This window comes from Eulemur rufifrons, chromosome 7, assembly GCF_041146395.1.
Source record: "Eulemur rufifrons isolate Redbay chromosome 7, OSU_ERuf_1, whole genome shotgun sequence".
NCBI classification, from domain to species: domain Eukaryota; kingdom Metazoa; phylum Chordata; class Mammalia; order Primates; family Lemuridae; genus Eulemur; species Eulemur rufifrons.
In genome coordinates, this window is record NC_090989.1 from 284,581,362 (window position 1) to 284,596,190 (window position 14,829).

The following is a 14,829-nucleotide window of genomic DNA, read 5'->3' on the forward strand; positions in this document are numbered from 1 at the left end:
GCCCCCCAGCGTGGAAAGGGGCGTGTGGGTGCTGTGACCCTGAGCAGGGTCATGGGGCCCAGACTCTGGGCTCCTGCCTGCGACGGTCCGGGGGTGGCGGGACGGGCTCCCAGACATCACCTCACAACCTGCACCTCCCAGCACCCAGCCCACCCTCCCCTGGCAGTCCCAGCTCCAGCTGCCGGGCAGGAAGTTACCTACACCTGTCCAGGGCCTGTTTGTGTTTCCAGACGGTGCCACCCAGGTCCCCTCCCCCCAGGGGAGGGGGTTGTCCTGAAGTCACCTCCTGCAGGCCTCAGGGGCTGGGGAGGGCTGGCTGCACACCTGGGGTGGGGACACTGTCTGCTACGGCTTCTAGGCCTGGCCGCCCCAACTCCCCGTGTCCCGGGGGCCCTGGCCTGCCCCTTCCTCAACCCTCATCCCTCCTGGCAGCAGACGGCGGGCACAGAGGACAGAGCCCTGCTACTGGCGCTTCCTGGTGCCCGCCCTCCCCTCCTGGCTCTAGGGGTCCTCACTGAGCTCGGGGACCAGGATAGGACGTCACCCCTGCCTTTCAGATGAGGAAGCTGAGGCTCCACAGTCAGGGCTCCAAGCCACCCCAACAGGGGAGCAGCGACGTGTCCTACGTCCCCATCCGCCCACCCAGCTGCTGTGCCCTGACATAGCGGGGGTGTGGCACTGCTTCTCTTGGCTTCCGGTCCGCCTGGGGGGTGCACACACGCGTGCACACAGGCCACACAGACACGCATGCACACACGCACGTACACACACCCCCCGGGAAGAGACAGGCTGTCCTGGAACCAGCGCCCCCCTCTCTGGCCCGCGTAGAGGCTGTCGTCTCCACACCAAGCAAGAGCGAAGGGGCAGACTTGGGACCCCGCAGCTAGGGGCGGTGGGGCACCCCAGCAGGAGCTGGTACATGCAAGGTGGCCGGCCTCCGGTCACCTCCCACCTCCCACCCCTCCCGGCTGCCCCGCCCCCCGCAGCAAGCAGGCCGGCCCGCCCGCTCTGTGGCGACACATGGAAACTTGGAGGCGGCAGGGTGCTCCCGGGCAGGGAGGCGGCGGCGGCCCTGCCAAGTGCGTAAGGGCCACACTAGCGGCTCTTCGCTGTGGCGGCGCTGATTTATGAAGGCCGTCTGGGAGCCCGGCCAAGTCTGTAAGTCACGGACAATTAGGAGGCGCACTCCAGCCCTCAGCCCTGCCCGCCACGGGCCCGCCTGGCCTCTCGGGCTCCGGGCCCAACCTCTCCCGTCCAGAGCAGGGGCAGCCCCCATAGCGACCCCCGGGGCCCCAGGGCACAGTCCTGAGCCCACTTTGCAGATGAGACCACCGAGGGCCAAAGAGGCCGGGCAGCTTTGGACGGAGGCTGCTGAGTTGGTAACGGGGCCAGAGTCTTGCCAGCCACCTCAGCAGCGCCTTCCTCCAGGGGCCTCAGGCACTGAAGCCCACTTTGACAGGGCCTAGGAGGCGAGTGCCTGGAAGGAGGACCACCCTGCTCCGTAGACACCCAGAACGGCCACCCAGACACCTCGAGACTAACAGGAAAGAACCGAGTGGCCACAGACACAGCAACTCCAACCCCAGTGCTGTGGAGCCCAGGCTCTTCCTGTCCCTGGAATCCGAGAATCACGGTGCCTGAAGCCAGAGGGGCCTTCCCCATCATCCCAGCCCACCCCGGGCTACGGACAGAAGCCCCTCTCCTGCCCAGCCCTGGCGGGGGCCTAGGGAGCTTGAGTGCTGCGAGTTCCTCCCGGGAGAGGAGTTCCAGATGTTCTGCAGTCCCAGGGCGGTGCTGTCCCCGGAACTGGCGTTAATGGTGCAGATGCTCGGGGCAGCCTCTCGCCCACACCTGGCCGCCTGGGCACCTGAAACATGGCTGGTGCGACCGAGACACTGAATCCTTAAATGTTGATTAATTTTACCTGGTTTAAATTTAAATGCCACACGGGAAGGATTGCAGACGAAATGCAGGGTGCCCAGTTGCATGGGAACCTCAGATGCACAGAGACGGCCACACAGCATAACTGTGTCCCATGCAGCACTGGGGACACTCTTGTACTAAGAAATGACTCCTTGTTTATCTGAAACCCAAACGTAACCCAGCGTCCTGCGTTCTGTCAGGCAGCACTGCCGTGCGGCTAGCAGCTGCTGCTCAGGGCAGCGCGTCTGCTGGGAACGGACGGGGCGGATCCGCGCACACGGGTTTGGGAAGCCCTGGGTGAAACCTGGGGACACACGCAGAGGGCTGCGGGGTCCAGTTCTGGCTGTGGCCTCGCTGCCAGGACCAGGGAGCCAGACTGTGTTGTCCTCCCAGCTCGATCGTTTCACACTGGGGGGACAGGTGGGCACAGACCCAGCAAGACCCCTGGCCTGGCCACGCCCCACCCAGCCCAGCGCCCAGGGTCAGCCACGCCTCGGCCCCAGCCGACCGCACGCGTGCCCCGTGCCCAGGCACACCCGACACCCTCCTGGCACACGCGGCGGGAGCCCGGCTGTGGGGGGCACGGCGCACCTCGGCAGCACCGACGGACAAGTTCTATAAACACTGACAGCAACGTAGACAAAACAGTCTATTGTAGCCGCCGCCCCCACCCCGCCCCCCGCTGGTGTGAGGCTGGCACGGCGGGAGCGCCAGGACGTCCTGTTTGCACAAGCCGCGGTGTTTTCGTCTGAGGCCAGTCTGCGTGCTGTGGCCTTTGTCGCGTCTGCTACCGACATTTCCTGTCTCTGGTATTCTCCTCTGCAGTAAGACGAGCTGAAACCCAAAACTTTTATTGCCCTTTTAAAGAGGCTTTACAGCTGCCCATCTACTTCATACTGTCCTGCTGGGGCTGGCGTTAGGGGGGCTGCGGGCTGGCTCAGCCGCAGGGTCTTGGCTGGGAGGGCTGGGAGGGCCGGGGGGGCGGGGGGGGGCAAGGATGTTTCTGCAGAGTCGGCAAGACGCCTGGGTGTCAACCTCTCCTGCCGTTAGCAGGTTAGCTAAGCGAGCTGAGGACAGCAGTGGCGGGCGCGAGCCCCTGGCCACCGCCGATGGTTCAGTGACCTCGGGCCGGCTCCTCCCATCTCTGCAGCCAGCGTCCTCACCTTTGGGTGGGGACAGCAGCCTCGGGCCACCCGGGCCCCTGCGGGTGAGTTAAGTCAGAAGCCAGCTGATCGGAAGGGTTGGGGGGTGTAAAAGGCAGTTCGGCCTCAGTTTCCCCATTTGTAACAGTGGCCACCTCACACGGATGTTGTCGAGATGAACAAGACCATTTAACACAAAGCACCTAGCGTGGTATTTTAAAATGGCCATGGTCATGGTCATTACCCCTGTTCAAGGGCAGGAAGGGAGAGCTCCAGAGTCCACCGGCGCTGTCCTTACCATCAGGGAGTCGCCACAGCGAAGGCACCAAACACTCCACTTGCCAAGGAAACAAAACACTTCAAACCAAGTGCCCAAGGATTAGGGTTGGGGAAGAAGCAAGGGAGGCTGCCTGGAAGAGGCAGGTGCGAGACTGAAACTAGAAGAGCGACTGGACCCTGCGAGCCTGCGGACACCTGCACTCGGGCCACGTCCCTGACGGCGGCACAGTTCCGTGGCTCTGGTCTGCACGGGGCCCGTGCCCTGAGCCTCCTCGCCACCTGTGCTGCCCCTGCCCCGGTGGAGAGAACGGTGCCAGCAGCGGCACTGGCCGTGCTGCTGTCTCGGCATCTGTCCAAGGACAGGAGAGACAGGTTTGTCCCAGTTTGCCCCGGTCTGTCTGCTGCTCGCAGTCACCTGTGGCCAAAGGCAAAGGAAGAAGGTGGCCGTGCCGGGCTTCCCCCCGCCACTCTGGCGGAGGGCTGGCGGTCAGCTGGCACGTGACCGGGACTTGGGAGGCAGACAGCCGTGCCCTCCCCTCCCCGCCCTGGGTCACGTCACCAGCTCTGTTCTGGGGTTCTCTGTCCCTCCCCGATGCCTGACGTGAACAGCAGGAAGCGAGGCCCAGCCCTCCAGCTGAAACATCCGCCCTTCCCGGTGGTCCCAGGCGCTAGGCAGCTTCCCCCAACGTCCAGGACCCGGGCAAGCCGGCCGGACCTGGGCTCCGCCTTCCAGCCACGCACAGCCGGGTGGGGAGACAGACACAGAGCCGAGCGCTGGCCTTGGGGCAGGTGACGAGTGAGAAAGGCTTCGGTGGGGGGGCGTGCCATCGGGAGACCCGAAGGAGAAGGGGACAGCGGCCCAGGGAGAGGGTGGAAGATAGAACGGGGTCCGTCCAGGACCTGCAGGGCCAACGTGGCCAGGAGGGCTGAGGGTCTGAGGGTCTCAGGCGGGAAGAGCCCAGGAAGGCCCCGCCGTGTGGGAGGGAGCCCAGCCCGGCCGGGAGGGGTGTGGGGAGGGGTGCTGCTAAGCGAGGGGCAGCATCAGCAGGGCCCTGGGGGGCCTCGCCGGCTCCCTGCTCCCTGTGCCTCCCGGCGGCACCAAGCCTGGTGGTCAGTCACCGTGGCGCCCAGGATATGTCCACACGGCAGTTCTCGGCCTTGGGAGAAACCTCAGCTGGGAGTTTCTGGACGGGTGACCTGTTCTGGGAAGCAGCAGGGGCAAGGTCACCCCCACGTCCCCAGTCGTCCTCTCCCCCATCCTCTGCAGGGTGGGAAAGGGGACGGGAGGGACAGCCGTGGCACAGGGCGTAGCCCAGGGCTGTGGCGCCCGCGGGAGTCCGGAAGCTCAGCGCCGGCTGCGGCAGGCTCAGCCGTGTTCCCGCACTCCGCCTGGCGTGCCGTTGGCAGGCGCAGATATTTGCCACAAATATTTGTCAAGTGAATGGACGAGTGGATTTTTCCATATCTGTCTTGGCGAGGACAGGCTTCTGCCTCCTTGACTCGTCCACACTCAAAAACAACCCGTCGGTGACCACAGCAGGTCAGCCTCGGCCCCGCTGACCCGCAGGCTGGCAGCAGGCGGAGCGGCCCACGCGCCGGGCAGGGAGCCCGCTCTGAGTGCCCCCCAGGGCTGTGCAAGCTCGGGCGAGGCCCTTCAGCCCCCAACAGCCCTGGTGGTGACACCTGCCCACCCTGCCGGGCCGCTCAAGGGGACAGCAGAGGTCAAGGTACCCCCCACCCCCACGCAGAGGATCCGTCCTGACCCTGCCCTCGACCCCACGGGCAAACCAGTGCCACGTCATCCACTGGCCCTGTCGTCTGGGGTGAGGGGATGTGAACGGGGGGAAGCAGAAGAGATGAAGGCTCCATCCCGCTCGCAGGGAGCCCCGTTAGCCGGGCAGCTGGGCCCACCCCGGGGCGGGGCGCAGACAGCTGTGACCACCCCCGTTTCAGGGCCAGCTGCCGGGCCTGGCCAGGGCTCCTGCCCCATCGCTCCCTTCGCTTCCGAGCAGCCGGGCCTCCTGTGCCTCTGCTGGCTTTCGCTTTCCTCGCAGCGTGGCCAACGGGAGCTGGCTGGCCCGGGGCCCCAGCTGGAGCTGGGCTATCGGGTAGCTGCGGCCACATCTGGAAGACGTTTGGGCAGAGATCGCCCCCACACCGCGCCAGGCTGATAAGCGTCTGCTGCCGGCTCAGGGCTCCGGGAAGCCGCGGCCTCAGCCTGCCAGCCCTGGCTGCTCCAGCCTCCCAGGGGTGAGGAAGGAGGGACAGCGGGAACTGGTTCTGCCTGCCGGTTCCAGAAACCACGGAATGGCAGAACTGAAGACGTCGGCACGAAAGGCAGCCGCAGAGGCCCCAGAAGTCTGCAGACACCTGCCGTCCTGTGCCGGGCCCCACGGTGCCCACGTCCTACCACCTGTGGCCACTCCCACAACGGACTGCAGACCTAGAAGGGCTCGCCCACCTGTGGCCAGCTCCTCATCATCTTACCCATCTTGGCTGTCCCCATTTCACAGGTTGGAAAACTGAGGGGCAGCTAAGTGTCAGCGTGGCTGAGGCCTCACAGAGCTGAGCCTGGCCCCAGGTTTGGGGTCCTAGTCCTGTGTGCTGCTCACCACCCCTCAGGCCTCCCTTGTCCTGCCACCTCTTGGCACAATGGAGGACCTCACTGTGGACCGTCCAAGCCACTGGGCACAGCTGCAGGACAGCGGGCGCTCAGGGAACCTGGCCGCTGGGTTCACTGCCTCGGCCATGCGGCAGGACGGGAATTCTGGGCCGCCCCCTCCAAGCCTGGCGCATGACTGATCACACAGGCGGCGCTGGCAAACAAACAAGTGTGTGAGTCAGGAGACGGCAGCGCAGGACATGGGGCAGGAGGAACGAGCAGCCGGCCACCGGGGCTCCTGGCGCCTGCCGCACGCTGTTAGCGGCTCTGCGGACGGTAGCACAGGTCACTCAGCGTCCCTCCGAGGGGACCGTCCCTCCTAGGACCGGCCTCATTCCATTCTCATGACGACGTCTTCTCTCCTAATTTGCAGAAGAGGGGGATTTCAAGCTATTTCATCGTCACTATTGCTACTGATTTCTAACTGGCACTGAGGTCAGGAAACAGTCGATGACACACACAACAGCCGTTCGCAGCGGCTCATCCACTCTTCGCCCCAGAGTGTGGTCACGCTCCATAACCGCCCCGTGGCACCGGGAAGCGCCCGGCCTCACCCTCCTGGGAGCCGTCGGGTTGAGCTCGTTGGTTGTGCTGCTTAAATCCTCTGCCCACTTGCTGAGTGACGGCCTCCCTGCTGCCAACAGCCGAGGGGTGAAAACCCCCCACAACGTCCACACGCACACACGCCCTCACGCCGTTCCCCCATTAACAAGAAAACTAGGGCACTGCTGGCAGAAAACATCACAGAGAACCTTTGTGACCTTGGATTGAGCAAATATCTCCGAGATACGACACCAAAAGTATGATCCATCAAAGAAAAAATGGATAAACTAGACCATCAAAATTTAAAATTTTGCCCTTCAAAAGGCATCATTGAGAAACAGACTGAGAGGAAATATTTGCAAAACACGCACGCGACACAGAACTTGCACCCACAGCATATAAATAAACTCTCAAAACTCAATCACGAGAAGATAAACAACCCAGCTTTAAAAATGGGCAAAAGATTTGAACAGGCACCACCACCAGAGACCAGCAAGTGCATGAAAAGATGCTGAACGTCTTTGGTCATCAGGGACACAAGTCAAAAGCAATTGAGATGCCACGTCCCACCCCCGAGGGTGGCTGCCACCAGGAAGACGGACAGCTATGGAGCACTCTAGTTTTACCTTTTCTAGAAATTTCATATAAGTAGAATCAGATAATTTCTAGAAAAGGTTAAGAAAGCAAGAGAGACAGAAACAGCTCAACCGGTTGTCTGGGGCTGGACATGGGAGCAGGAGTTGGCTACAGACGGTGCCAGTGAAACCCGGGGGGTGAGGGGGGTGCCCTAACCCTGACCGTGGCAGGTGCCACGTAACAGCGTAAACACAAAATGCACCGAACTTACAATGGATGAGTTTGTGCTAGGTAATTATTTTTTTTTTAAATCTCCCATTACAATGGTGGATTTGTTCTTTCTCCTTGTAGTTCTGCCTAATTTTGCTTCATTTGTTATTAATATATTTTCCAGCCTGAGCAAGAGTGAGACCCCGTGTCTACTAAAAATAGACAGAAATGATCTGGACAGCTAAAAATATATATAGAAAAAAAAAAATTAGCTGGGCATGGTGGCGCATGCCTGTAGTCCCAGCTACTCGGGAGGCTGAGGCAGTAGGATCGCTTGAGCCCAGGAGTCTGAGGTTGCTGTGAGCTTGATGCCACAGCACTCTAGTCCAGGCAACGGAGTGAGACTCTGTCTAAAAAAAAATATGTATATATATATATATATATATATATGTATTGAGGTTTTGTTATTAGGCACATTCAAGATAAGAACAGTCGTATTTTCCCAGTAGATCACACTTTTTTATCATTAAGCAATGAATTCTTTATTTCTAGTAGTTCTTTTTGACGTAAAGTATAATTTTCGGATGCGATTATAGTCTTTCCGATGTTTTCTTTGGCATAGTATTTGCATAAACTTTTACTTTCTGTATTTTTGTATCTTTATGTTTCAGATATGTTTTTTTGAAGGGCTTATTGCAGAACTTTGTCCTTTATATCTGGCCTGAAATCACTGTCTTTTAATTATCACATTCTGTGAAGTTCTACATATTGTCACTGCCAATATAGCTGGACCATTTTCTACCATCTTATTTTGTCTTTTCTATTTATTCTGCCTTTACTATCTCTCTTTTTCTTTCCTTTCTTGCCTGCTTTAGGATTATTGGGTTTTTTTAATTCTACTTTCTCCTCTATTGGGCTAGAATTTACATACTATTTCTATTCCTTCAGTGGTTGCTCATCAAAGTCTACAGTAAATTAGTATCTTTACCTTCCCCTTGCACATCACAAGGACTTTAGAACCTTTTAATTCCAATTATTGCCATCCTAACTTTAAGACCATCATTACCTTGTATTTTCACTCCATCTTCATCTAAACCCCACGTGACATTTGCACCATCGATATGTGTTTGGATTTGCCCACATATACAACGATCTCTCTGGCTTTCACCTCTTCCTATACCCCAGTCTTTGCACCAGGGGTCACCGGCCTTTTGCCTCAAATGTGTCCGAGACTTCCTCAAGCAGGTCGCCTGGGACACTGTCTTCATTTTGATTATCTTTACATTTTTCACGGGATATCGAATTCTCGGCCAACAATCGTGTGCTCTCAGCACTTGGAAGATACCACTTCTCTGTTTTCCAGCTCCATTGCTGCTACTGAAAAGCACACTCTCAGCCTAATTGTCTTTGGAGGTAATCTGTATTTGCTCTCTGTCTCTTTTTCAAGACTTCTTTGGTCTTTGGTGTTCTGCATTTTTATTCTGATGGGACTAGGTCCTTTTATTCTGATCCTTTTTTTAATCCTGCTTGAGAATCACTGGACTTCTTACATTTGTGTGTTGCTATGTTTCATTATCTCCGAAACAGTTTCAGCCATAATCCTCTTCAAATGCTGCCCCTGCCCCTCCCATCTCTCTTCATCTGCTAGAACTCCCATTAGTAGGTTTACCTTTGCCCTGTATTCTTCATGTTTTTTTGTTTTTTCATATTTCCCAGGTCTTTATCTTTGAGGAGTGTGATTGTCCTGATGTCTTTTGCCTTGTCCTTCGGTTCACTAAGTCCCTCTTTAGCTGTGTCTAAACTGTGGTTAAACTATCTTTTGAGTTTTTCATTTCAAGTATCATGTTTTTTATTTCTAAGAGTATGTTTGGCTCTTTGTCAAGTATGCTTGTTCTTGATTAATATATTCAAGCCTCTTTTATTTCTTTTATAAAATATATTTATTTTATTTTCTGGTCCTGATATTTTTAGTATCTGAGTTTTGCAGCTGATCTGAGTCTACTGCCCACTGATACTGTTGGCTTTCACTCGTGGTACCTGCTTTCCTTGTGCATTAAGTGATTTTTGACTCAGAACTGCTCGTTTGCTGTGGAACTTTGTGGAAATTTTCTGAGGCCTGAAGGAAAGGCAGATTCCTTTAGAAAGTATGTGCATTTGCTTCTGTCCAGCAGCTGAAGCGCTTCCAGTCCAAGAATCCCTCACACTGAGTCCCCTGCGGTGGGATCACTGAGGAACTGTGAGTCCAGGCTGCCCACACAAGGGTCAGGTCAGTTACGAATTCTTGGAGAATATTCCTCCCCTCAGCGCCAAAGCTTGAGCCAGGCCGTGTTGGTGCAGCGCCCAGTGGGGGGACAAATCTTCTAGTTTACCAAAACAGTGAGGTGTAGCCCCAACTTTGGAGCCCCGACTCGATGGGGTGGTCTTCCAGCAGACCCTATAGCGTGGCCGGGCGCTGCACTGTGTCTTCGGCCCTCCAGCCCCAGAGACAGCCAACAATGGTGCTCATCCGGCCTGAGCAAGAGCGAGACTGTCTCTACAAAAAATAGGAAAATTGGCCGGGCGTGGTGGTGTGAGCCTGTAGCACTCGGGAGGCTGAGGCAGGAGGATCACCTGAGCCCGGGAGCTGGAGGCTGCAGGGAGCTGGAGGCTGCAGGGAGCTGTGACGACACCACTGCACTCTAGTGCAGGGCAATAGAGTGAGACTCTCTCTCAAAAAAACAAAAGTGTTTTTAATTAAATTTACATTTAAAAGATGTACGAATTTACCTATGATATGAGAATAGAAGAGTTTCAGTTCTCCAAATTTAGAAAGAAAAGAGTGGCTATTCTCTGGATATAGCACAAGTAAACAGCAGACCAACTTGAAATTCATCTCGATCTACCGCTGACGACTTGCTTCGGTCACCAGTCGGCCGGCACTGTCCAGTTACTGCTCTCCCGTCCCTAAAGATTAGCCGCCCCTGCGCTCCGCCACTCCTGGCAGCCTGAGCTCCGCACGTCCTGAAACTCCAGGCAAGGCCAGCAGTCTGCTTCGCCCAGGGACCCCGAGCCTTCCGATTGCAGCCCTGCCTCGGCTAACAAACAAGAAGTTCAGCTCTTTGTTTCAGAGACAGAGAAGTGGCCCCCCTTCCACGCCCACAGCAAACCCAGCTTCAGTGTCCCCGTCCCTGTCTGAGCCCCCCCTCCCCCCCACATGGCTAAACATTCCCCACTTCCCAGTCGGGTCACGGCAATGCTCAGATGGGTGTTTTTAAAATTCTATCCAGAGATTTTAGCTGCTTTTAGCAAGAGGGTTTGTACAGGTCCTTAGTCGTCCCTACAGATAGGAACAGAAACCTCTTGCTCTCGTTTCACAGATGAGGAAACTGAGGCATGGGGGCATCACGTAACTCACCCAAAACTGCAGAGCCAGTGTAGCCAATTCAGACCTCGGGAGCCAGGCAGCCTGGCGCTAAGGGCTGTCACCTTGACCTCTGCCGCACAAACAAATGAGTCAGTCATTACCGAACTCATTCTTTCCTTCATCACTGTCTACTGAGGGTGGTCCACGCCCCCTGGGGACAGCAGTGAGAGGCAAGCAGCCTCCTGCCCCACAGGGCTTACCTCCCAGTGGGGGTGCAGGGCACCCACACTGCCATCCGCCCTTGGTCTCCAGGCTGGGCCCCTCCGCTAAGTCCCCAAGACAGGGCCTGGGCCTGCGGGAGGCAGCCACAGGAACGTGCCCCTCGGCCACTGGGGAGCCAGAGGCACAGAGCAGGTTTGCAACTTTCCTAAGGCTCGTGGCTCAGCTGACGTTCGAGCCCGAGCTCCACTCCCCTTCTTTTAAGGCAGATGCTGCAGGGAGGATTCAGGGGCAGCCTCTGGCAGGACACCTCTGGACTCGGGGACGGCAAGCGTCACGGTGACTTCTCTCTGCCAGTGACCCTGGAGGTGATGAGGGAGTGACAAGCCATTCCATTGGAAGCCAGGACCTTCCCTAACATCACAAGCCTGACAAAGGGTGTCCCGTCGACTTGGACTGTAGACAAAGCTTCTTAGCTCCCGGTGTCCCAGGGAGGCCTTTCGGGAGTCAACATATCTTCCTAATCTCTGCAAGCCAAGCAGGTCTTGGCCTCTTTCCCGCTACCCCAAGGGTCATGGGTCCCCAGAAAGGCCCTGACACCTCTGATGGGTGGTCCCTTGGTCAGCAGAGCTGCACGGAGGAGGTGGACCTTCTGCACTGTGTCACTCAGGGAACAGCTGGGCACAGCTGCATCTTGAGGACACTGCCCCAGCCCCGCCGGGAACACAGGGTCAGACGCCATTCCCAGCACGGGCCCCACTCCAGCAGGCCAGGCCAGGGGACGGCGTGTCCTGGTGCTTGGCTGGCCCCGTCCCAGTCTGACAAAGCAGCCTCCCACCCACCTCAGCCCAGTGGCCAGGAGGACGTCTCCCGCTCCACACCAGAGGGACATGAGAGCTTTTCCCTGAGACCTGCGCAGGCTGGGTGCTGCCAGTCAGGTAGGCACAGGGAGCTGGCATCTCCCAGAGTGGCTGGGGAGCTGCTGGAGAGGGCTGTGAAACTTCGAGAACCCGTGCTGTGGCTCTCGACTTGCTCTGGAGCCACTTTTGGGAATCTGAGGAGCCAGCAAAGGCTGCCCCCAAATCCTGCACACGCACCACTCGGACTGAGACGTCCTCGGGTTCGGAAACCCCGCTGGGGAGGCAGGACACCCTTCGCCTCAGCTCACCGTCCTGCGAGGGAACCTCTCGAGGCCCCCGCTGCCACCAAGTCACGCCTGGACGCCTCCTTGCAGGACGACCCCAGCTGCTCTCTGGCCTGGCCTCCCCATCAGGTGTCAACCCCAGCCCAGCACGCCACACCCCTGCGCTGCCCCCTGCCCCTGGACACCACAGTATGCACCTCTGCCCCCAGCCGAAATCCCATCCGCCCGCCAGGACCCGGCTCAGACACCCCTCGCGTGGCCCCTCACTCGCCCTCCAAACTGCCCCTGCCCCGGCACGCATCTCGGGCTGGGTCCTGCCCCTTCGGGCGTCTCCCGCGGCGACGGAGTCCCCAGAGAGCCAGGACACGGTCCCACTGACTTGGTCTCCCCCCAGCTCCTCAGCACAGCAGCCAGCTGCCGCCCTGTCAGTGTGTGAAGGACTGAGAGCTTTCGGGCGTTTCTGACTCGTTTTGATTTTACTTTTTTACCCTACAAGCAACACGTAGGTCAGCGATGCTTCTAGGTCTGCTCAAAGCAACCAGTGTCTTCCTCAAAAACTGCCCGGGTCCCTCACTCATGTTGTAGAAAACCTCAGACATACAGATACACAAAATAGGACCTCTGAAGTCCCCAGAAGCTGTGGACTTGGTCTCTGCAGTCACCTGCGCGTGGCTGCTGTCCTAAGTCCCCTCGCAGAGCCCTGAGTGGCTGGGGGCCACGGAGGCGCAAGGCCAGCGGGACAGTGTGGAGCAGGCTCTGACCCTGGCCACGGCCCCAGTGCTGACCAGCATCCCTCTCCTGGCCACGGCAACACCCACTTCCTGGCACAGCTGGGATCACACAGTACTGTCCTTCGTGACCTCCGCCCCAGCACGCCCGCTCTCACAACACCTTCCAGGTCCCCTCACCGTCATTTTTTAGGCCTGTCACATCCCAGGCCACCAGGCCAGCCCAAGCTGAGACAGGGTGGACAGGAGCTCCGGGAGGGCTGCCCACTCTGTCCGCCGGGGCCCAGGAACCCTTCCTGGAGGCCAGGCCGCCGCTCCGCCCCCCGCCGCTGGCCCGAGGCAAGGGTTTTGCTCCATGGAGGAGAGGCCAAGGCAGCTGCAGCTGGGCTTCCCAGAGGCCGGGGCGGCTCCAGGTCACCGCGTCTGCACTGCAGGCCAACCGGCTGCGGGGGGAGTGCAGGAGGCCCCCGAACAGTGAGCTCCTAATCCCATGAGACCCTCCTGCCCCTCAGAGCCAGTGCACATAGACTGGGCATGGCGCGCGTAGGCTGCGGGGAGAAAGCGCCGGGTCTGCGAACCGCGGCCCCCGATGGCAGCGCTCCCCGGCGGTCGCCCTCCACGCCGCGGTGAGGCGCCCCAGCCCGTGCCTGAGGAGCTGTGAGTTCTGAAGCATCAGCCACCCGGAGAGGGGTGTGGGGCCGGCTCCACCGGATCCCGGATTCCTTCCCAGGGCCCTGCCCCAAGTGCCTCTGAACCGAGACCACCCACCTGGCCAGTTCCAGGCCAGGCCCCGCGCTTGGTGTGCTCGAGGGAGACCCGTTGCGTCCGGACTTCCACAAAGGAGGAGGGACAGTGGCCCGCGCTGGGGAGGCGGCCTGGGGAGGGCCCAGCCCTCGGCAGCAGCAGGGGGGCCGGGAACACTCAGATTCACCTGGCAAACAAGGTCTCGCAGACCAGGGAACACGAAGCGGCTCCAGCCCCGAGGAGCCTCAGCACCTCCCGCCCCGGGTGCCCAGAAGCGCGGGTCCGCGCTCAGCGAGCAGCGGCGCCATGAGCCCGACCGCGCGCACAGACCCGCAGGGCCGGGCCGGGGCTCCACTCGCCCGCGGCGGTTCCCAGCCGTGGGGCTCTGGGGCTGCGCATGCGCGTACGCACACGTGTGCGCACACACCCCGGCCCTGCGCTTTGGGACCTTCCCGCTCCGCAAGGCCCGTCCGGCACACCCCGCGAGACAGCACGTGACTGTTATCCCAGCAGATGCCCAGATGAGGGCCTCGAGCAAGGAACCCAGGGTGGCGTCCCAGACTGAGGCCTCTGCTCCTGGCCCTGGGAGCGGGGGCCCTTGGGCAACGTCACGGGGCTCCGCAGACTTACCACGGGACCCGGCTCCCCAGGGGACTCCTGACCGCCGTCCGTGCGGCACACTGAGGCGTCCCCCCCCACGGCTAGGGGCTGCACTCAGATCGGAACGAGTCCCGAGGCACCATCTGTGCTGCGAGCGAGCCCCTCTTTCCACCTGGCCACACTCGCACCGGGCCGGGGAGACACAGGCCAGGAGCTGCGAGGGAGGCCCAGGCAGCCCTAGGGGAAGGCCACCTGCCTGGCGGACACAGGGGTGGCCGAGTTGGGGGACTCGGGGCTGGTTAGTGTCCCAGCTGTGGGGGCAGGATCCCCCTCACACTTTCCAGCCCCTCTCCAGCCCCTCCCCAGCCCCTGCAGCAAGACGGCGCCTGGACAGAGGAGGCTCAGCTGCTCCACACAGGGAAAGGCCCTGACCGGACGCCAGCAGCCCCGCCCGTGCTGCTCCCGGGGCATGACCCTCCCGCGGCCGAGCCTGCCGGCCAGTCCTTTCAACAACAACGCAGACCTGGTATCCATCCTCCAGGCCTGGGAAAACAAATCCCACTCCTTATCTGCAAGAGGGAGCTGGGGCTTCTCGGAAAAGCGTGTTCTCTGGCAGCTACCCTACCGGCTCACAGCGGCCCCACTCACTGCGCGAGGACACGTGGAACAGCGGGGGACCTCGGCATCTCTCCTGGCCTCCCGGGTCACAGCGCTGG

At 59.6% G+C, this 14,829-nt stretch overlaps 1 protein-coding gene across 1 annotated transcript in view; it reads right to left on the bottom strand.

The window, feature by feature from the left end:
• ADAMTSL2 (ADAMTS like 2) overlaps positions 1-14,829 on the bottom strand; it is a 68,882-nt gene extending 54,053 nt beyond the window's left edge. Inside the window, exon 1 of the mRNA XM_069477060.1 lies at positions 14,762-14,829. Within this exon, the coding sequence (XP_069333161.1) occupies positions 14,762-14,799 (38 nt within the window). The 5' untranslated portion in view covers positions 14,800-14,829. The remainder of the gene's footprint in view (positions 1-14,761) is intronic.